This window comes from Thrips palmi, unplaced genomic scaffold (assembly GCF_012932325.1).
Source record: "Thrips palmi isolate BJ-2018 unplaced genomic scaffold, TpBJ-2018v1 HiC_scaffold_3, whole genome shotgun sequence".
NCBI lineage: Eukaryota > Metazoa > Arthropoda > Insecta > Thysanoptera > Thripidae > Thrips > Thrips palmi.
Genome location: NW_023144630.1, coordinates 2740654 through 2762342, shown reverse-complemented (window position 1 = coordinate 2762342; position 21689 = coordinate 2740654). Strand labels below are relative to the sequence as shown.

At 46.6% G+C, this 21689-nt stretch overlaps 3 protein-coding genes across 6 annotated transcripts; 1 reads left to right on the top strand and 2 right to left on the bottom strand.

Moving 5' to 3' along the window:
- Window positions 1-2905: 2905 nt before the first annotated feature.
- Window positions 2906-12776, bottom strand: LOC117647995 (histone-lysine N-methyltransferase Suv4-20). Of its 2 annotated transcripts, none has more exons than XM_034390041.1 (8): window positions 12649-12776; window positions 10717-10915; window positions 10467-10632; window positions 10272-10384; window positions 9998-10184; window positions 9778-9914; window positions 9284-9681; window positions 2906-6812 (listed from the first exon to the last, which is right to left on the bottom strand). In XM_034390041.1, exons 2-8 carry the CDS (start codon window positions 10881-10883, stop codon window positions 5626-5628), a joined length of 2355 nt encoding a protein of 784 aa, XP_034245932.1. In that variant the 5' UTR covers window positions 10884-10915; window positions 12649-12776; the 3' UTR covers window positions 2906-5625. The 2 variants fall into 2 exon arrangements, with proteins under 2 accessions (XP_034245932.1, XP_034245930.1); XM_034390039.1 differs by lacking the exon at window positions 12649-12776 and adding an exon at window positions 11865-12253.
- Window positions 12777-14415: 1639 nt separating this feature from the next.
- On the top strand, window positions 14416-19262 carry LOC117647918 (riboflavin transporter 2). Of its 3 annotated transcripts, none has more exons than XM_034389895.1 (6): window positions 14416-14581; window positions 16512-16797; window positions 16929-17062; window positions 17144-17702; window positions 17779-18096; window positions 18170-19262. In XM_034389895.1, the coding sequence occupies exons 1-6, from the start codon at window positions 14487-14489 to the stop codon at window positions 18365-18367; spliced, it is 1590 nt and encodes a 529-aa protein (XP_034245786.1). In that variant the 5' UTR covers window positions 14416-14486; the 3' UTR covers window positions 18368-19262. The 3 variants fall into 3 exon arrangements, with proteins under 3 accessions (XP_034245786.1, XP_034245787.1, XP_034245788.1); XM_034389896.1 differs by lacking the exon at window positions 14416-14581 and adding an exon at window positions 15945-16093 and having other exon boundaries at window positions 18170-18367; XM_034389897.1 differs by lacking the exon at window positions 14416-14581 and adding an exon at window positions 15985-16200 and having other exon boundaries at window positions 18170-18367.
- Window positions 19096-21495, bottom strand: LOC117647919 (pachytene checkpoint protein 2 homolog). The gene is made up of 8 exons (XM_034389898.1): window positions 21315-21495; window positions 20954-21116; window positions 20684-20878; window positions 20381-20608; window positions 20118-20308; window positions 19882-20035; window positions 19695-19816; window positions 19096-19603 (listed from the first exon to the last, which is right to left on the bottom strand). Exons 1-8 carry the CDS (start codon window positions 21356-21358, stop codon window positions 19441-19443), a joined length of 1260 nt encoding a protein of 419 aa, XP_034245789.1. The 5' UTR covers window positions 21359-21495; the 3' UTR covers window positions 19096-19440.
- Window positions 21496-21689: the final 194 nt, after the last annotated feature.

The window sequence follows — 21689 nt, the reverse complement described above, 5'->3', positions numbered from 1 at the left end:
GCGGTGGCGCCCTGCAGTACAGTGTTACGGTGTACGCAACCGCGGCGTCCGGGCGACGACGGCGGCGACGCCACCGCGACGCCGCTCCTGCACAAGCTATCTATCAGACTGGCGCCACACTCGGGCCGGCGCCTGCACCGCCACGCCAGTGCCACGCCACGGCGCCCTCCGTGGGCCAGCCGGGGCCAGCGTGACGGCCTGACGGGCAGGGCACGGCCGCCAAGGCGGAAGTGTGCGAACCGAACCGGCGGGAAGGGAACCCCCACAGCTGTGGCAGCTGCAGGCCCGCTTAGCCATGCCCAGCGTGTTGGGCCAGTGATGCCGAGAGTTGTCTTCACCGTCCTCGTGGGGCGCCCCGCGGGTGCGAGAGAGACGGAGCGCTCCTCGGAATGAGCGGCCCGGCCGGTGCGATGGCCAGGAATGGGGCTGGCGGCTGCTTTGTAATGGGTCTCGATAAGGAATGTATGGGATTGATAAAGTGCATGCTCACTGGGCAGCCGCAGCCGCAGCCCACGGGCCGTGCCGTGCCGTGCCGTGCCGTGCCGTGCCGTGCCGTGTCCGCCACCGAGCAATCAAAACGAAGAACAAGAACGATGCAGGCGTTGCAGTCGGACCGCATCCAAACTCAAGTGTGATAAGGGTGCCGATCCTTGGCGTGCAGCCCGCTGCCCCCTTGGTGCGGGAGTTTGGGTTTGATTTGAGACCGGACAGTGCAGAGCCAAACGCTCGCAGTACGAAGTACGAAGTCTGCGCGAGGTTGCGAGGTTTCCCTTCCCGAGGCGGCTCAAGCGCGGCGTGGCGGTGCCCCTTGCAGGAGCCCCCCGCCTAAGCCGTCAAGCCAGCGACGCAGCGAAGCCCAAGCCAGCGTCTGCGGCCCCTTCCCCCGCCACCTCCGCACCGCCTCCACCGCCCCTCCCCGCCCCTCCGCCGCGCCGCCGCCGCTGGGCCCTCGGGCTGCCTCGGGCCCTCTGGGAGCCAACAAGGGGCCTAGGCCCCTACCCCGCCCCTACCCCAAGGGGGCGCGGGGGCTGCGGGGGCCTGCTGGGAGGGGCCGTGGCGTGGCGACGGTGGCGACGGTCTCGTGGGACGGACGGCAACGTCAAGCATCGCACCGCCACGCCGCCCCACGCCCCACGCCGCGCCGGCGTGCCTGCCTGCCTGCCGGCGTTGTCGCCGAGGGGTCCGCGGGTCGCGCGCGCCGCGCCTCCCTCGTGGCCGTCGTCGCCTTCAGCACGGCCTCGGATTTGCAGCAGGCCGTCGACGCGCAGTGGACTTGCCAGAAGACCGGTGGAGGCGGCCAAAACTCTAGACGCGCGCGTTTTGAGCTCCAGAGTCGCTAAACAGGACTCGAACCGAACGTGTGACCCCACCAATGGATTCCTCTTTCAGAGAGCAATCCATTGGTGGGGTCACACGTTCGGTTCGAGTCCTATGTTTAGCGACTCTGGAGCTCAAAACGCGTCCGGGATTTTGGGCGCCTCCACCGGTCTTCTGGCCCACTGTGCGACAGTGCCGTCTGCCGCCAAGAGGCCGTGGCGGTCCTCGGTCGGTCCCAGGGTGACGCTCTTCGCTCTCTGCACGGGGCTCGACCTCGGCGACCCGGCCGTGCTGCACTGCGCTGCGCTGCGCTGCACGCCCGCACGGCGCACACCTACCGTCCATTTCCGGTCCGGTCTCCAGGCGGCCAGGCGGCGCGGCGGCGCGGCGCACCAGGCCGTTAGTCGTCGTGCCAAGGGAAGGGGCCGCAGGGGCCGAAGGGGCCGCCAGGAACTGATACGCTATCGACGTAATCACAATGCCGCTCAGTGCCCGGTCCCGGTCGGTCCCGGTCGGTCCCCGCCGCCGGTCCCGGTCCCCGACGGCTGGGCCCCTAGCCGTGCCGGGCCGGGCGGCAGTCCGGCGGAGGGCCCCAAACAGCGCTCTCCTCGCCGCCCTGCTGCTGCTGCGTGAACTCTGAGTAGGCAAGGCGCCAGCCTGCTTCAGAACCCGGCTTGGCTGTCGCGCGAGGTTTGCACCGGGAGAATGGAAAAGCCAGCGCACAGTGGGCCAGAAGACCGCCGGAGGCGGCCAAAATTCTAGACGCGCTTTGAGCTCCAGACTCGAACGTGTGACCGAACGTGTGACCCCACCAATGGGTTGCTCTCCGAACGAGGAACCTATTGGTGGGGTCACACGTCCGGTTCGAGTCCCATGTAGCGACTCTGGAGCTCAAAAACGCGTCTAGAGTTTTGGCCGGCGGCGCCAGTCTTCTGGCCCACTGTGCAGCGGCCTTCCTCCTCTCACGGTACAAGCTGTGAAACCCGGGCTAGCTGGCCGGCCTGCATTGGGGTTCGTGTCTGTCCCTCTCGCACCCCCGCGGGACGCCGCATTGTTGCGACAGTGCCGAGGTGACTCTTGGCAGCGTGGAGTCGCGTGGCGGCGGTGGCCGCGGGGACACACACTCACGCTCCGCCGCCGCCGCGCTGCTAGCGCACTGCTAGTCGCGCCCCGCGCCCCGCGCCTCGCTCCGCTAGACGTGCTGACGGGAGGCGCCCGCGGGCAGCGGCATCGGCCACGCGGCGCGCGGGCCTGGCCGTTGGGTTGCCTACGCGGCGGGCGCTCCCGGCAAGCCCAAGCAGCGCGCAGCACCGGGGCCGCAGAGCGACTAGGGTGACCACGCGTCGTCAGCTACGAGCCGGGGAAAGACTATCCCGGAGACTGTTTCAAACTTTCCAAAAGTCACTTTCAGTTACCGGACCCTGCCTCCAAGGGTTTCCGCCGCGCCATCTCAATTTTGTTTCTTTTAACTGTGTAAAAAAAAAAAAAAGGTTTTAGAACCACATGTGAACTGTGGGTCTTTTTCATTCAACTTTCATTCAGAAATGCAGAAATGTATGGATAAAGGAGAATAAATAGTCAAGTCGGATTTGCTTTGGCAGTTGTGCTCTGTTTATTGATTTTACCAGGCATACGTCAATCAGTAAACAGGAAAGGATTTTCAGAACAGGCGTCCCTGTAAATCTCACTTCTTTATACACACGCACTCAAAGGAAAAGGTGTTTTTGAAAATAATTCACACAGTAATTATTAAAAACAGCCCAAAGGGGAAAAATAGATTTCTGGGATCAGTTGTTATATGTATGACCATGAAGAGACAGCTAAGAGACACGACTATCAGAAAACATTACACCTGTTGGCAGTGCACAGTCTTGTAGAAACTAGAAGCAACAACAAATACAACTCTGGACCAGGAAACAAAATCAAATGCCCCACTTGAACAATGTTAGAAAGGCAAAAAATAAAAATAATAGTCAGAAAGTGTAATGGTTTGTTCATTCAATTTACTTTCATTTCCACAAAAATTAATGACACAAGTTTCCACTGAAAGCAACTAACATGCATTAGTTTAATGTACACATCTCTTTTAAAAAAAAGGGGGAAAAAAAATTGATCTAGATGAACACAACAAACCATTTCATAACTATGGAAACACATCTCAGCTACACGCACACTGGCAGGCCACTCACTGTGCATTTTTTAAAATCAAGGTGAGCCTCAACTTTAAATTGCTCCTCTACTGTTTTATCTGTCCAAAAGCCTCAGAGATATGGCCACACATACGCAGGACATGACCTACAAAAAAAAAAAAGACAAAAAAAACTGAGCTTACAAGAGACAAATCTTATTTTAAATAACAGTATGCAATGATCAACAACAGTTTTTCCTCTCAAATTAACTTTATTTACAAATAAACTAACTGTTAATCATTTTATCACATTTCTTATGTATATTGGAAACAACTAGGGTTTCATTTTCGCCAGTTCCTCTCAGATTTGTTTGTTCCCCAGTCTTATATTTTTTTTTTCTTTTAATATATACAAATACAGCTTGGGGTGCTGCATTTCAAACACAGGCAAAATTGTTAAGAAGACAACTTTGAACACAAGTACAGCTCTCTTCCCTCTTCAGAGCTGCACCACAAAAATGTCTGTCAGACTTAACTGACATGGAAGCTATAAGAGGTGGCAAATTTTGTATATACACACGTTTCGGAAATATGACCACTTGATAATTCTCTAGCTTGAAGAGCTTTGAGGTAGCACAAATGGGAGCACTCATAGTACTTATGCCATTATCAACAGTTCTAATACTGCTAGAAAAAATCTTAACATACAAGAATTGAAACATTTCATTTACTAGTGTTAAAAATGAATCAAAAATTAAACACTACCTCTAACAGATCTTTCTTATCTTCAGATTCCTTCAGAACTGATTCAATAGAAAGGGACACCTAAATTTTAAATTGCAACAGTACGGCATACATACTGCAGTGAACAAGCAGCTCAATTTAGGTGATATTGCACATTCAGAAAGCAATATACATTCCTTTGGTACAACCCACATCCCACAAAAGATAAGAAGAGCTGACATTAGAGAGCTCTACTTCTGAATAAAATTCATTTCAAATCTCCTCACAAAAAACACACATTCACAAATAATTTAACAAAGAAAGAAAAACAACAGAAAACAATTGTGCTAAGATGCTGGAATCAGAACTTGACAACGTTGCATGCAAATGGTGGCAGGAAAAAAAGAAGAAGAAGAACTTAGAAAACTGGATAAAACAGAGTGAGTTATGCAGCAATCAATATTCTCTTCAAAGGGAGAGAAAGTTGACGAACATGTCAGTTACATTAACAAGGTAACAATAATGCATAGAAAATTCTATTTGTGATAACAAGACATAATTTGAATAAAAGTTCTAAAAAATAAACAAAAGAAAAAAGAAAGCCACTTAACTACAATAGCCTTAACATCTATATGTAGTTTCTTAACATTGTCATCTTAATATCTACATTAAGGAAACAAATTCTTGAGGTTCCAATTCCAAACATTCAAAATTATTGTTTTAAAAAAGTAAGAAAAATTGTGTTAAAGCTAACAGAAATTGCAGAAAACCACAAACAGTAACAATGAATATTTCATCAAGAACTGGAACCAAATCCAAGCTTAAACAACAAATAGCAAAAGGACATAGTGATAATGGCATTGGCATATGATCCAGGCTACTTAACATACCCCACATATCGGCCCATAGGGGAAACAGCACATGTGTGTGGCACCATTGCATTGAGTGGCAAGTTTGTGAAGTTACTGTCCAATAAGTGATGCTTTGTAATTAGACATGACAATGCCATGTTACTTTCAGCCAATGTAAGGGCCCAAGTTTTAAAGTGTGATAGCTTTACATTCCTTTAATTTAATTGATATGCAAGGGAACTCCACCCACATATTAAGGCCACATTTTTCTTAGCAGAGTAATTTGGGTATAGTTATGTTACTAGCTTGCTTTTGAACTATTAAAACCAAGGAGTAGTTAAGAGCCAGGGAGATGGCCCCACTGTCAACCTCTCATTAAATTACTTTTTTTTGCTTTGATAATAATTTTCTAGGCAGTATATTCATATCCACAATTTTCAAATAAGGTCCAACAAATGACAAGATAGGCAGTAAGTCTTCTGTTCAACCTCTGAATCTTTTCCTCAACTTCCCTTGAAAAAATTCAGACACAGTTGATAAATACATTTGCTATAAAATGCAATGACGGTTGCAAAACCATACACTGAATAACAAGAACTTGTGGAATTAGTGTGCAGAGCTTGGAATATCTATTGTTCTGGTCTCATTACCCAAAATAAGCCGCAACCTCTTGAGTGGAATGGCTGTTTCTTCGGTACCATTGCATTTGGCTTCATCTTTCAGCTTGCGCTTTCTCTTGGTTTTGTGTTTCTTCTTTTTTCGAGGTGGACTACTGACTTCTCTTGTTTCCTCTCTACTTTCGTCTTCGTCTATTCCTTCAACCCTTAACACTTCATAATGAGGTTCGTAACACTCCTCGTTCATGTTTCTCCTCCACTCAATAACATCATCAAACATTGGACTACGTTTCATTCTCAAGGTCAGCTTTAGACGTCCTAAAGGCTTTTCAGGAGTAGTTGGAACACAGTTTTGATGATCCTGATCTGAACAGGATGCCTTGGATGCAGTCTTAGCAGCATCTCCTGATCCTCTTGAGTGTCTTAAAGCTCTTGGGCTGCCTTCACAATCATCAAACTCATCAAACTCGTAGACATCTTTGGTGGAATCGTCACAAGAAGAGGTTTTCCTACTCCTTTCTTGAGATCTTTTCGGTGTATCCCGACTCCCGCTTGCACTGTCATCTGTTACTGCCTTTTTGCTAACGAAACGACCATTTCGAAGTCTGGCTGCTTTCACCACAGGTTGTTTACTGTCTTTAGACTCTTCCTTGATAGATGAACTTCCACTACTTTCGACATTCACTTCTAGGACAGGAGGTTCTTCCTTCTCTTCTTTTATCACAGGGGGGGAGAGAGAGGGGGCTAGGGGTGATGGAGAATCTTCGCTGTCCTTCAACCTTTTACGTAATCTGCTTTTCCTTTCGCTGCACACAGAATCTCTATCACTTCCAGCATTACTCCGGGTATCATCACTTATACCGTTCAACACACATTTCTCTAATACTGGGAGCGGACTTGCTACTCTAGATTCAATGGTTTCCGCTGCTACTATGCAGTCAGCCTTAGCCGCTGAGGTTCTAAGAAGGCGGGAAGAACGTGTGATCCGACAAGGTGCTTTGTCAGGTACTTCAGCTAGCACACTCTTAGCAACTTCATCGAGGCCTTCTCCTGACTCGCTTCTCCCTTCTTGGTCTTGTTCTCGACAGACACTGTTCCGCAGGCTCCGTTTTGATTCTGCTTCTCCGCTGGGTTGAGCGTCTGGGGTTGCTGCCGTTGCTGCAGTTGCGGGCGGCGCTGCAACCACAACATACGAGTCAGAACAGGTGCTTAGGCAAAAATCCGCACAGAAATAACAAGTGTCCTGAAAAGGCTAGGCAGGTGCAGAGGGAATGCCTAGTGACACACTCTCAAGCAGATGTAGTTCACCCAAATAATTATGATTCATATTTCTTTTTGTTTTGAAAATGGACTTCAAATGAAAAAGAAGGGTAGCAAAGAAACACGTAGTATAAAAAATGCTAAGCCATTTTTTTAACCATTTAAGCAAGATTTTAACAATGCAAAGAGTGAGAAGAGAAACAGTTTGAAAAGAAATAACAAGCATATGGTGTTAACTTTACTTAAATGTAAAACTTATGAAACTAACGTAAGCATTAAGATTTACAAGACAATAAAACCAGCAAACAGTCTTCTCCTTAGGAAACAAATGTGTCCTATTCTCTTATAATAAAGATAATACCAGTAATAAAAAAAAATCAACAAGAATGTTTTAGTTTAAAATCACAGATTAATTAAGAATCCAGTATAGAAGAAAAATGGAAAGATGGAAGAGACCTCCAATTAAAAAGGTTTTGAGGGATGACAAATTTAGAGCTGACAACTTAAACGCACCTGGAACAAAAGCAAGACAAAAAAAGAAGAAACGAACAATAAAACAACCAAGCACCATTTCGATTGAGCCTCCTCCCACTTTGATTAAGCATAAGAACAAAGTTGCAATTGAATCCTTCTAAACCCACTAATAATAGATTAGCTGAAATAGTAAGAAGGTTATAATTTAACTTAGGACTTAGTTGGTCTCTGGCTTGAGTGGGGAGTCTCATAGAAGGACAACATGCATCTATTCAGCATGCATTTTAGAGGGTCTTCAGGCTACACACTTGAGAGCCTCAAGCCCCATGTTTTGCAGAAAGGACCACACAGTGTGACCGTATCATGCATCGCATCGGCAGTAGCTGAAAGGGCTAGAGTGCTGTTCACACCAAAAGTATGCACAAAAATATTTAAGTTCTTTTGTAGTATTCACAGCTTCAGTACAAGTTTATGACTCAGATTATCTATCCACAGGGGTTATCTGGGTAAGAGATGTCAGACTAGGGCACAGAGCATGTAATTGCAAGAGATACTGCCAACAACAATTTATTTCTTGCTTGTCTCATGGCACAAAATCTTGACAGTGATGTGTGTCATACTTATGGAGAGACATCAAGTTCAAATTACTACCACTGACCAAAGGCCATTATGCAATGCAAGCTTCGTTTTTCTCATAGTTCTCTGCAAAACATGATATTGGTTCTTGTGACCCCACCTCATCTACATACTGAAACTGTTCCTAAAAGTTTTCAAAAAGACCCAAGAAAGTCTTAAGTGACAAAAATAGTTTACCGGTAAAGTCCGCTTTTAATGAAGTTTTTCTGTCCGAGAGATGAACCGTTTTTGCTTTTAATCCTGTTCTCGATTCCTGAGGACAATAAACAGAGCGTGAATTGAGCCCCAATGCTGCACACAAAACCATTCCACGACATGCTACATGCATGATGGAAACTACTGGCCAATGTTAACTCCTCAGTTAATCCTCCATTCAATTCTAAAGCAAACATGAGGAACAAAGCAAATTTGAGGTTAACTTTAGATGTAACTTTAGTTCTACTCTGAGAACTACTTTTGAGAGGAGGTTGTGCAAATATCTTGACATCACAATAGCCAGACTTCATTTCCAAGTAAAAAGCAGAGTAAGTGCCAATCATAAACAAGAGCTCATTTTCTAAAAAAATAAAGCCAAGTGATCAGCAGCCGTGGAAAGGTAACAAACATATTACACTGTGTGGCTCAGAGTCAGAGGCATTGTGTGACTGATATTTGATGGTCCTGGGACTGATTCAATATGGACAGCATTGGCCACCCTGGCTTAAGCCCACGCTAAGAATTATTCCCCCAGTAATGAACATGATGCGGAATGAGCCCAAAGAATTGACACAGAAGAGAATCTAGAAGAAAATGACCTACACCACCAGAAACTACCAATAACACACACTCTTAGACATTACAGTGACGGAAGAAAAAGGAAAAAGAACTGACACACCCCACAGTGATTCAACCACCAGGAAGTTACCTGGCATGCAAATAATCCTTAGTACTAATCAGAAATCCGCCCCCTATAAATGTTGATGGTGTGAAGGGTACATGGATGCAAATGGATGAAGCCGAAAAATGGAGACACAAGTTAAATTTAACAAGAAGTCTGAGCCAAGCAACTTCAAATATTTTAAATTTTATAAAAATGTTAAAAAATAGGCAGCTGCATTGCAGTTTTATTTAAAATATTATAATCTATTTAGAATTGTAAGAGGAAAATCTATTAACTGCAGATAAATAGATGTTGCTTCTTTAATAGGTTATTCAGATATGGAGACAGTGCAAAGCATCTGCCAAATATATTAACATATTTATAGTTTAAGAGCTTACAATAATATGCTTTCACTTACCTTGATCTTGAGATTGCCGTCTTGTGACATGTTCTAAATGTTCAAGAGATCCAATATCAGAAAAGCGGCACCCTTGTTGCATCAGCATTTCTGCATCGTACTTGGTGAGACCCTTTTGGCGCAGCTCTTTCAAACTTAAAGGTGCAACAACAACAGAAGGTATGGCCGGGGCAGCGGAAGTAGTGGAGGATGGTTTGTTTGAACTTGAACTGATGGTATTTGTGTTATTACTCCTGTTTCTTAGAGGAACACTCTCGGAATCAGCAGCGGGTTTCTCATGGCTGTCCTCATGTTGGTGTTTTGTCCTATTAATTCTATTCTCCGTTTCTCTCAATCGATATCCTGAGCTTAGATCTTCTTTGTTTGTTTTGTTTTTAGCAAATGCCCCAGTTCCTCTCCTGGGTGCAAAAAAGGGAAAATTAATTATGTGATAACAAACATTTCATTAATCAACACATTCAGTAGCCAGCAGTGAAAACAGAAACTTCACTAACCTTTCACATGTTTTACATTCACAGTACCCATTTCCATCACCAAAGAAATCCTCCCCATAAAAGCAAGTAATTTCTTCACCAACTTCAATGTCTCTCAGTACTTTGACACAAGCTGTGTCTCGTCCAGTTGCAACAAACTGTTGAAGAATCAAAAAATCATCAGTGAAAATTTAGAATTGAGTGTTGACAACAGTATTTTTATCAATGGGGAAAAGGTTACCTTGCAGTTTGCTCGGCAGTCATGGTTGATAAATGCAGCAGGCCCCAACCAAAGCTGAGCACAGTTCTTGCGACAGCTGAACATAACCGAAAAATCATTCTTGCCGGGATGAAGCAGCATGGCTTCCTCTTCTTCAGTTAACTCAGCAATGCAACCCACTAAACATGGTATCTTTTCATTTTTGTACCTACAAGGGAGGATGTACAAAAATAAATTGAGGTACTGTAATGATTATATTGAAGACAGTACTAGTTAAGAAAACAAAGGCACTTACCACTTCTGGGTGGTTGAAATTTTGGCCCCTTTTTGACCTTCTAATGAATATCGAAAACATGGTTCTATGAGAAAACCTGAGTCTTTGTCAAAAACACGCAGATAACGATACAACTGAAACACAGCAAATAAAGCAGGATGAGTAATGCATGAAAATAACCTCTATGGATATAATTGTCAGATGTCAGACACTCACATGTTCTTCTAGTTTTTGTTGCTGTGGTCGGCTACGCATTTGCATAGCCTTATGAAGGGCATCTACTGACAGAAGTCTGTTGCAAGCTCTCCTATAGTCCTGCTTCTTCAAAAATTCTTCTATTATACCCTTTAGTTCTTCTTTGTTAGCTTTAGGAGGCCTATATCTGAAATATGTAAAAAAGAAAAGTTATCACCACACTTCACAAAACTGGTATTTAATATTCAAAGCTTTGTCTGTTGATACCAACCTTATGTTCATTTTATGGGTTACAAATCCTAAATATGGGTCTAACACAAAGGATGTTGCAAGATCGTCATTATCTGACAGCTCTTTGGGTGTCATACCCGAGGTCAGCACCAGTGCACGATGGTGAACCGACCCCGGGTGCCTTGAAAGTGACGGGTCCACCACCATCCTGCCTCTGTTGCGCCTCACCGCTGCCTGCACTGTAAATCAAAGAAAGAATAGAGATGTAATGCACAACAATAAAGCATAACATTGAAACAACAGACAACCTGCAGCATCTCAGGACTGACAAAATTTATAATCTAAAAAGAATTTTCATTTAACAATAAATTAACAGTTGCAGACCCAAAGTGGTAACTGTTCTTTTTTAAAATAGAAAATGAATTAATGACATAAACTGATTTTCAATTTATCATAATATTTTAGAGAATGACTCATTCTAATGGCAGCCTCGACAAGTGTAAGAGTTATTCCATTCATTTAAAGGCCAGGCCAAACATAATAAAAGCAGAATGGAAAATATTGACTTCAGATCAATAACATGCAACTTTTGAACAGAGTCAAATAAACTCTTGCAGTTGGAGGGTGCAGTAGTTTAAGCAATCTGTCAAAAAAAAAAAATAAAAACTCTTTATTTCCTCTCCGTTTGAAAACACAGGCAGTTTGTTCTGCAGCTTTCTGGCGAACCAGTGTCAGCAAAAGAAAATGGCCATTTGTTTACAAGAGCAGAGTTGCCAGGAAGCTCATGTTTGCCACAATGTATAAAAGCCACCGAAGCGCGGCAACACACGCAAGGCCAGAATGAGGGCGTTTTCATTTAAATAGCAATGTCCATCGAAATGAACTGGCGAGAATGACTGTCAAGGAAAAATTAATCAGCCAACTCCCAGCCATCGACGGGCATCCTCTATGGTGGACAAACAACATAACCTCGGAAAGACGCCACTATCGAACCACAGTGGATGAAAAGGCCTGGGGACCAGCGCAAATTCTTAAGGAAATGAACCCTGCAGCAGCTAGGGGTACTAGAGGCGGGTGAAGCCCAGAAAAGCATAACTAAAAGCCGTGACACCCAACTATGCCTCCGTCCGACGGCTCGCCTGCGAGCAGAGAATTGCCTTTATTTGACATGAAACGCATCCGTCTTACCGGAAGTTATTTTAAATCAGATCTTCAATATCCATAGAGAACCTGAGTCCTTCGACAGAAGTGATACGATTTGTAATTAAGGCTCATAATTGCTGTTTAGTGTTCACTTGGACAACACAATGCGAGTACGACGCTAGAGTCAGTCCAGTCCGAGTCTGAGCAGCGCATCGCTGCGCATTGCCTTCGCCTTCGCACACGCCCCGACACTCGCATGAGCAGAGCAATCACTCAGGACCACTGCCGATTTCCTGCCGAATCATCCAAGATTTTTGCGACATAAGCAAACACATACGACAGATAAAATAAATTGGAATAAATATTCTCGGGACGCTCAAAGCAGGGGACTACTTTTCACATGGGCGGAGCGATATTTTCTGAGAACAACGTGTCCACGACACCCTAGATTCTTTCAGCCGTCGGTTTCCGAACAAAGTCTGAGATAATCGGACGATGTTAGTCGCAAGGAGACGTATTTTCGAGCCTATCCAATTAATTTTTGAGAAATGAGTCGGAAGAACTCCGCGCCCACAACTGTCCTGACTGGTTGGATGAATGGCCATTCAAACCTGGAGCGATTGCCCGATGCGGTCGTGACCCGAAGAACCCGAAGGGGAGTACTCCGTGTCACTAGAGACCATGCGCCTTCGCCAGGCGTGCCGCAGGGCCGCAGGCAGGGGGTAGCGACGCTGCACTCCCCCCCCCCTCCCTCCACAACGAGCGAGTTGAATGAACCAAGTAAGGACTGGTGAGAGAGAGAAAGAGCATGGTGGTGAGGCGAGCTCACCTCCTCTTCGTTTCGGTGCGGAGCAGGGTGTGCACGTAGGAGTGCAAGGTGCATCCTTCCGCGAGGGCTTTGATTCGAGGCGTCACTTTCCCGCCCCGTTGTCCGAGCGTCTTGGAGGCAGCGCAAGCCTTGGGCCCCAAGGTCGCTGGGAGGGAGGGAACGGAGGGAATGCTGTACAGCCCGAGGCTCTACAGTCAGTTGACCCCGCAGCGCCGCGGCGAAGCACAGCGAAGCACAGCGAAGCGATACACGTGACAGATTCGGTCACGCGACAGAGAGCGGCCGATCGGATAGACGCGGCGATAGAGCGAACGAGAGAGAGATAGAGAGCGCCCTATCGTGTTTGGGGCGCTGCGCGCGCTGCGCTGGGGGTGTGGTGAAATGGGCCCGCACCGCGCCGCGCTGCCCCCAAGGCGATGCTGGGCGGTGCTCGGACCGCTCGGACCCGACACCCCGATGACCGCGTCGTCTGGACGTCTGTGTAGTGACTCGAGTCAACACATGATGGTTATCAATGGATCCCTCATTCCAAGGGCGAGCCATCCATTGCCACCATCATGTGTCTGATTCGAGTACTATTTAGGGACTCGGCCCGAAACGTGCCCTGACTCACGCCCGCCTAAACTTGACGTCTGCCGGGCAGCCCCCGGAACGCGCAACCCCAACACAGCAGACGACACTCTGCCTCTCGCACTCGTTGCGCGTCCGGTAGAGGCGCGGCAAAGACAGGTGCAGAAGAGCGAGTGGAACAGAGAGGCGCGTTCTATGGCCTTGCCTAGCCTCGCCGTCTGGGGCAAGCCCTTGGGCAAGCCCTTGGGCAAGCAGGCGAGGCAGACCACCGCCAGACACCGGTGTGTTGCGAGGCGGGTTGGTGGCCTACCTGGCAGGCACCGGCCGGCTGCTCCTTATGGTTCCTGTCCCGCCCCTGCGGGACCCTCGTAGCCCCAAGACGGCCATGCATCCGACGAGACAACCTTCTGGCCGCAACTTTGTGGCCGTAAAAAGAGCATCGCTGCTTTTTGTTTTTCGTTCCGTTCTGTGGTCCGCTATCTCGTTAGACACACAGTGACAGTGGCTCAGCGGGAGCAAAGCCGAGTTTACTGTGTCCTAGATAAAACAAAAGTACCTGGAAGCGCCGAGGGCGTTTTCCCGAAGCGCGGCGAGTGCGTCAATGTTGTTTCGGACAGAGCCTATTTTGAGTAAGGATCCTTCGGGTCCTGGGAACCAACAGTGAGCCAGACGACCGGCGGAGGCGGCCAAAGTTCTAGACGCGTTCTTCGTTCGGAGAGCAATCCGTTGGTGGGGTCACACGTTCGGTTCCAGTCCCATTTAGCGACTCTGGAGGGGCCCACTGTGCACCTGTGCCCTGGCCGAGTCTGGCAGTGTACGGAGTGTGTAGAGCATGACGCTACATATTGGCGGCACGAACCGCCTTCACTTTCGCGCATGCTCATACACTGCCAGTAAAGGCAAGCCGCGCCATTTCGGGAAAGTATACTCCCGGTCAGCAAGGGCGCTCGCGAAGCTCGCGAAAGCCGGGCTTTCGGCGGGCTTCCCCCGCGGCCCGCCCGAAGAGCTTCCTGTTGTCTGGGGCCGCAAGCTCGGCAAGCTCGTCTGGCAGTCTGCCGCTTTCCCGCTTTCGGCCGACCCCGCCACCACACTGTGTACAATCTCTGATAAGGTGAAACGGCCTGGAAAGAGCGTCCGTGGCGTGGCGTGCCGCGGCGCGGCGTGCCGCCTAGGCCTTGCCTAGGCAGGGCAGACGAGCTCGACGCGAACAGCTGACGCGCGCCCCAGAGGGCCCACAGTGCCAGAGGGCCGGGACGGCACGCGGCCGAATGAATCGCAACCCCGCGACTGCAGTTTGTCCAGCCTGGGCCTGGAAGTGCTTCTCCTCGTCCTCCCCCCGCAGCAGCCAGGTCACCATGGACAGGTAGGTCTGCGAGGAGGCCCCACCACGCCAACCCCTTGCCCAACTGCTGTGATTGTCACTGTCATTTGTCAGAAGCAACGCCTGCGGCCCCCGCGGCTTGCCTTCGGGGAACGATTCCCATTTATCGATTGGCAGTCAACGCGTCTGATTGGCGAGGATGTTTCAGGGGAAACTCTCGGGGCCTAAGTCGCGGAGGGGCCGTTCGTAGTCCACTTGGCGAAGGGAGGACGCGGTGCCGGGGGTGCCCCGTCCGACGACCCGGCAGGTTAGGTTAGCCAACCTAACGCCGTCTCCAGCCGAGCGGGCAGCGGCCCGGAGCCGGTCAAATGGGGCAACGCCGGGCCAAGCGAGCGGGCAGCGGTTCGAGCCCCGGCAAGGCGCTTACGCGCGGGCCCCGGGGTTCCGGCAAGGAGATTGGCAACCAGGCTGAGGGCGTTTTGGGAAGCGAGGGCCCAGTGGGGCCCAGTGGGGCCCAGTGGGGCCCGGGGAGGGGAGGGAAGGATCCACGCCACCCCTGCGGGCTGGCGAGCCGGCCGCTTGCAGCGCGGCATGCAACGCCGAGGACCATAAAGACTCCGGCAGGTGGCTCGACTTATCACACCTACGACAAGCCTGGCCGAGACAAGCGCGACAAGCCCGCTGGTCGACACGAAGAGCCAAGGTGGGTAATTGCTCTATCTCCGTCTCCTTCTCCCCCAGCCGGAGTGTGGCCGACTGAGTGCGACGGCGTGTCCCGACGGTCCCGACGTCGACCCACGTGGCTGGCGGGCGCCCCGCGGCCCCCGCGGCCGGTAGGTACCACCGCGGTACCACAGTGTGTGCACTGTACTTAGTACAGTGCATTCCACTGACAGGCGCGGCAGAGTACCCGAGCCGTCCTCGGCAACTGCGGCAACGCACCGAGCTTGTCCAGCAAGTCCAGTGCGGCCAGGTTGGCTCGTGCCTCCCGCGTCCAGCCCTTGGCCTGACTGCCCTGCCTGGAGTCTGGGACTCTACGTGGACGTGCACCGGGAGGCCCACACCGCGGTAAAGTAGACGGTCCAGCTCTGACAGTGCGCGTGGTTTCGGCTGGCCGTAGGCTGGCCGGAGAGAGATGTCGGCTCTCTCGTGCCCGGTCTGCGACGTTCAGCCGTTCGTCCTTCCCGGACTTGTTTGAATCGCGCGCTCCGCGGATGGCACGGCAGTTTAAGCAATTTCGCGCAGAGTGTCGGTCCGGAGCATGCCACTGACGCGTTGGGGCACCCACCCGAGTTCTTTCGATACGACGTTTTAGGCGTTCTTGCCGATGTAAAATGACCGCACTTGAAGCACAGCGCCGCACAGCTGTTTTGACGAACTGGGGAAGGACCCGGAAGGTTGGCTAAGCTGTCCTCTCGTCGTCTGTCCACTGTCGTCTGCTTGCGTTGCCCGAGCTTCAAGCAAGCAGAAGCCCCTTTTGCAAGCCAAGTAGACCTTGGCAACTGATTACAATATTTGTCATGGAAGAAGGATGACCGGCGACTCCCCTTGAATGTACGGCGACTGGGAACGCATCGGGCGGGTTGTGGGGCGCGTTTTGTAGTGGTTCGTCACCTGTCCACCTTGTGTCGCGGCTCTTAGGGCGTCCGTCCTCCGAAAACGTAACCTGAACTTAGCACCTTTAACCGGGTCACATACTTGTCCGTTCAAGAATTTCGAGCCAAAGGACATGTTGGCACTGGTTGCGAGTGAGGGATATCACGCAGCAGTTGCGTTCCGAGCGTCTGAGGCGCAGCACTAGACTGTCAAATATTTTCGTCCATTCTTGAAAATTGCATCATTCATGTCCCTTTGACTAACAAAAAATTGTGAACCCAAGAGGGCATGCTAGATGCACTCTGGGGTCTCATTTTATGTTTTTTGTTGTCTCCTTCTATCTGTTATACTAACAGTATTGTTTTATCCCTTTCAGGAGGAAGGTCACTGAGGAGACCCCCCTGCTCTACGACGGTAGTTCTCCAATAAAGTACTTCAATTGTACTAGAAGACAAATGTCAGCAGCACCAGCCAAGATGGGGGTCTTCTACTCCATAAAGGAACGACTCAGAAATCGTGTCCTGCTTGTGGATGTGCTGGCTGCCCTCTTTGGAATGGGAGCGTGGCTGTGTATCAATGGAATGTATACACAGCTACCACTGCTTGTATTTAATGCTCCAGAGGGCTGGGCGCTGCCCTCGTACATTGTTGTTTTAATTCAGGCAAGTGGCATTCTGAATTCAATGCAAATCATTCATACCTCTTTTCTACTCTCAAAAATACTAAAACCTCATTGCTTGAAGTGAGGACAGAACTGCCTTCAAAAATATTATTATTATTTTATTCATTACAGGCAGCTAATATTGGAGGAGTTTGCTATGGAATGGTGCAGCAATTTTGCAAGGGAAAAGTTCCAGACAGTATTTTTATTTCAATTCTCATGTTTATTGGATGCATTTCCCTCCTGCTCATGTCTTTCTTCTATGGGTGAGATCTTACTCTGATGCTACTAGTTACTTTACCACTCTTAATTTTTTCCTTATGTGATTATGAAATTTTATTTTTCAGGCAAACAGTCAAGATAGGAGAATCTTTTCACAGTGTTCCTTTGCTGACTTTGGTGTTCACAAGTGCGCTGGTAGCATGTACAAGTTCTGTTCTTTTCATACCTTACATGAGCCGATACAAAGAGACATATCTGGTTTCATACATGATTGGTGAAGGACTGAGCGCATTTATTCCTAGTATCACATCCTTATTGCAAGGGGTGGGTGGCAACCCAACCTGTATCATAGATGAGTCTAACCCATCTGGCCCTAAAAAGCAGTATACTCCACCCCCTCTCTTTTCTGTCTCAACATTTCTGATCCTCATTTTTTTCCTTCAACTTCTAAGTCTTATCTCATTTCTATTGCTAAAGTACCTTCCTGTTTGCAAGCAACAAAAGAATGATTATTCTAGTCCCGGTAAAAACAACAATGAGATTGAGGATGCCAGGTCAAGCATAGTGGTGCCCGGTTCTCCAGACAAAGCAAGAAACCAAACTTCAGATGGTGAGAGTGGGAGAGGCAATGGAGAACCACAAGAGTTTGACAGTGGCCCTTCTTCTCTGACTAGCCAAGTAAAGGTAAAACTTGAACTTTATCAGATTTTTCGGAGGAATTAAGTGCGCTTTTCCTTAAAGTTATTTATTTATCTTACAGAAAATGAACAGCCGGACCTATGCAATTTTCCTCATCATGCAGGCCTGTGCCTCTGCAATAGCTAATGGTTTGTTCCCTTCAATCCAATCCTACTCCTGCCTGCCTTATGGTAACGTAGCATATCATCTCGCCATCAATTTGGGAAGTATGGCAAACCCAATAGCATGCTACATTCTATTCTTTGTAACCTTCACCTCTCTTTCTGCAATATCTTTGATGGCATTCCCCACAGTTGTTGTAGCAATGTATATTTTTGTCACTGCAACTAGAAGTCCTCGACCACCTCTAGTGGGCACCCAGGCAGGAGAGGCTCTAGTGGTAAGTAAATGCCCGTCAAACATCAACCTAGATCAAACACGTGCCTCATATCCTTTATTTTTCCATTTTTCAGGTTATTTCTTGGGTTTTATTTACTGGTCTTGTATCTTACATCAAATTGGCCATCGCTACAAGGTTCCGTAAAAATGGTGGTAAAGGTCTATTTTGGTATGGTGCTATGACACAGGTGGGCTCGGCAATTGGTGCAGTGGCAGGCTTTGTACTACTCAACTATACTACAGTATTCCAATCTTACAACCCATGTGCTTAGAATAATTGTAGACATTATGTAATTTTATAGGAAATGTTTTTAGTTACAACATTGCCTCTCAGAAAGGGATGTTTTGTTTGATATGTATAGTATTCCATTTTAATTTTGCTTTAATTAATGTTTTAAATTTTGAAGGGAGCAAGTCTTACGATCTCACAAAACTTTCTAATAAATAAACCTCAAAGATTTTTTTTAATGTGAAAAGAAAAAAACACAAAAACAAAACAGAACAATTATGTGTTTGCAATAGCTGTTATCAATTTTACTCTCCCTATGCAAGTGACATTTCAGTGTAAGACTGATTAAAGAATAAGGGCACATATTGTTTTCTTTGTATGAACTTATGATAGATGAAATTACTTTGTTAAATTTTGGTTCAATTATAACTGAGCTTAAGATAAGAATCCTAGGGCAAGACCAAAGTTAAGGAGCTTTGCAAGAGGTGTTATAGTGTCAAGTTATGTATAAGACATGAAAACTCATGTCACTGAACTAAGGAAGGGAACAAATAATTGACAATAAATCTTGCACCTGATATGTGCTGATGTTATCCTAGTTACTGTTACATTCATTTTCCATTTCATAGTTTACCATCTTGGTTGTGCTGTGAGGTTCTGATGTGGTGAGCTCTCTGATGGGTGTAACTATATGTTTCAAGTCTTGCCATTGTGATGCTTTATTTTTGTGTGATTTAGTTAGGCCCAGTGGGTTTCAATGAAATTCAGGAGTTGATTTGTTGCCTCTTTGTTATGCTATTTTATTTTATTGTGACAGGGTATTTATGAATATTTTACTTGTACATGTTATGGTGGCTGGGCTCAAAGCAACATGTCAGTATTTCCAGTGGTTAAAATTAAACTGATTTGTTAAATAAAATGTAACTGGAGTAACCACACTGACCATTCTTATTATTTTTAAAGATATTAAAAAAAGTTCAAAAAGAAAAACCTAATTATTACAAACATCAAAGATCCTTTGATAAATTCAACACCTACTCAAAAACCAGAAACGATTTAGGGGGGAATAAAAAGATAAACAAAACTAAGAGAACCCCTCTGACAAAACTAGAAGCACTACTTGGACTTCAATTCACTCATTTCTGATTTATGTTGGATTACTACCTTCTGTAATGCAGCAAGAAACTCCTCCAGAGTAGCTGCAGGCTTCTGGACGTAAAGGGCATGAGCAAGGTACGGTAATTTACGCAAAGTTCTTCCATTAAGGCCTTCACACTGCCTGCAAATTCAAAAAGAAAGAAAAGATAATTTTTTTGACACACTAACAGAGGAAAAGAAATGTACATTGTTTTAACAGCATGCAGTTGTACCTTGAAATGTCTAGAAGTTGTAAGCTGTTCTTAAAGGCAGGCACATCTTCTCCATTCTTAGCCTGGACTTGCACAATACCATCAAACGTATGAATTTCTTCCTTAGGGGTGATGATATTTGCCTGTAAAACACTATCAATGAATACATCTGTGTGGAAAAGGGAAACCCTAAGTGAAATACACTTACTTTACTGAGCTCAGCAACACAGGATGAAAGAATTTTGTAAATACCCTTCACAGGAGGTGGGCCTATGTATTGCTTAATGTCGGCTCGATCAACAAATGCTAAATCAATTGCATCTGTTACGTTAGATGTAGCCATGATTAAAACATTAGGATATCTAGAGAGGGCAAAGAGTATTTTATTCTTGTTTTCAACAAACAAAATTACGCACATATAATATGACCTGATGGACTACTCACTTCTTCAGCTCATCAATTTGAGTCAAAACAGCATTTACTGTCCTGATGGCATCTGATGGTTCTACTCCGCCAGAAGAACTCCTTGAATGTGTAAGGCTTTCTACTTCATCTATTAAAACTATTACTAAAGCATTCGGATTTTCAACTAGATCTTTCACTTTGGAGAACATTCTCATGACAAGTTTTCCACTCTGAAATAAAAACGTATAATAATAACATTTTAGTGTTGAAAAAAGGAGAACTGTCTCAATTTCTATTTTTACCTCTGAAAACCATTTTGAAAATAAGCTGTGGCTGTTGACCTCCAGTAACTGACCACAGGAATATCTTTTAGACAATCTAATAGCAAGTTTATGGGCAAGAGCTTTGCACAAAGATGTCTTGCCCGTTCCTGGAGGTCCATGTAGAAGAATCACTCGATTCCAGGTAATTACATGAGGGGATACATTCCGATCAGAGAAAAGAAGAGTTGTTTCCATATATTGAAGCAGCTGTAAAGAAGCAAACCCAAATCTATAAACCTACCACACTCTTTCCTGAAATGATATTTAATGGCAAGTGCATACATTTTCTTTGATGTTGGATTCATAAATTAAATTCTCCCACAGCCCATTGAAGTCACGAGAGGGTAAAACCCAGTGTTGTGCAGCAGACACTTCGTGCCCATCCCCGTCTCCACTATCAATACATTCCAACTGTACTCCTTCATCATCCAATTTGAAGATGTGGATGCGTAGTTCAAGATCCTCAACATTGAGCGACTGAAAGAAGATAACAGTGAAAGCTTCTCATCAACCTCTACAGTAAAGGATTTAAAATGGGAAAATCATTCCTACCAGCAACTCTCCTTCGTTGTTGTATTCACAGATGTGGATTGATTCAACATGGTCAGAAAGGAGCTCATTGGACAAATTGGTCAGCGTTGTGCCTGGTGACAGAATTTTTCGAGCTTCCATGCCAGCAAGAACATAGTTGTGCAAAGTGGTCTGTAGGACATTGCTGAAATTAAATAAATGAGAAAGATTGGTCAAAAGAGCAGAGTACATGACAGATCTGAATTGCTCAAAACCTGACTCGCAGTACAAACTTGAAGTTACAACCAGTTGGGATATTTATGTAAAGGTTAGAACAGTACTGACAGTTGATATTAACGTTTTTTTCTGACAGTGTATCAGATACAACCATGACAAGGCTTACCTTTGCTTTTTCTGCACAACTTCAACGTGAAGAACAGGCTTCATGATAAGTCCAATGAAACACAGCACACTTCAAAGTGATATTTTATCGGCAACGACTATTTTTTGAATTTCTACAGGTAAAGCGCGCTACAAACTATCGACTCAAGATTCAGGTATCGACTAGAGGGAGCCTCGGGCGAGGCTACGAAGTGCAAGTATCATGCAACACAAAATTTCATTACGAACTAAGTTGTTGAACGTCGTGAATGTCCCTATTTTCTAATTTTGAGATACCCTGAAAGTAAATTAAGAATGTATTTAACAACCTGAGCTCTTATAGAAGATTCAAAATTAAAAGAAATATCGACTCTGTTCGCTGCACGTTGGCAACAGA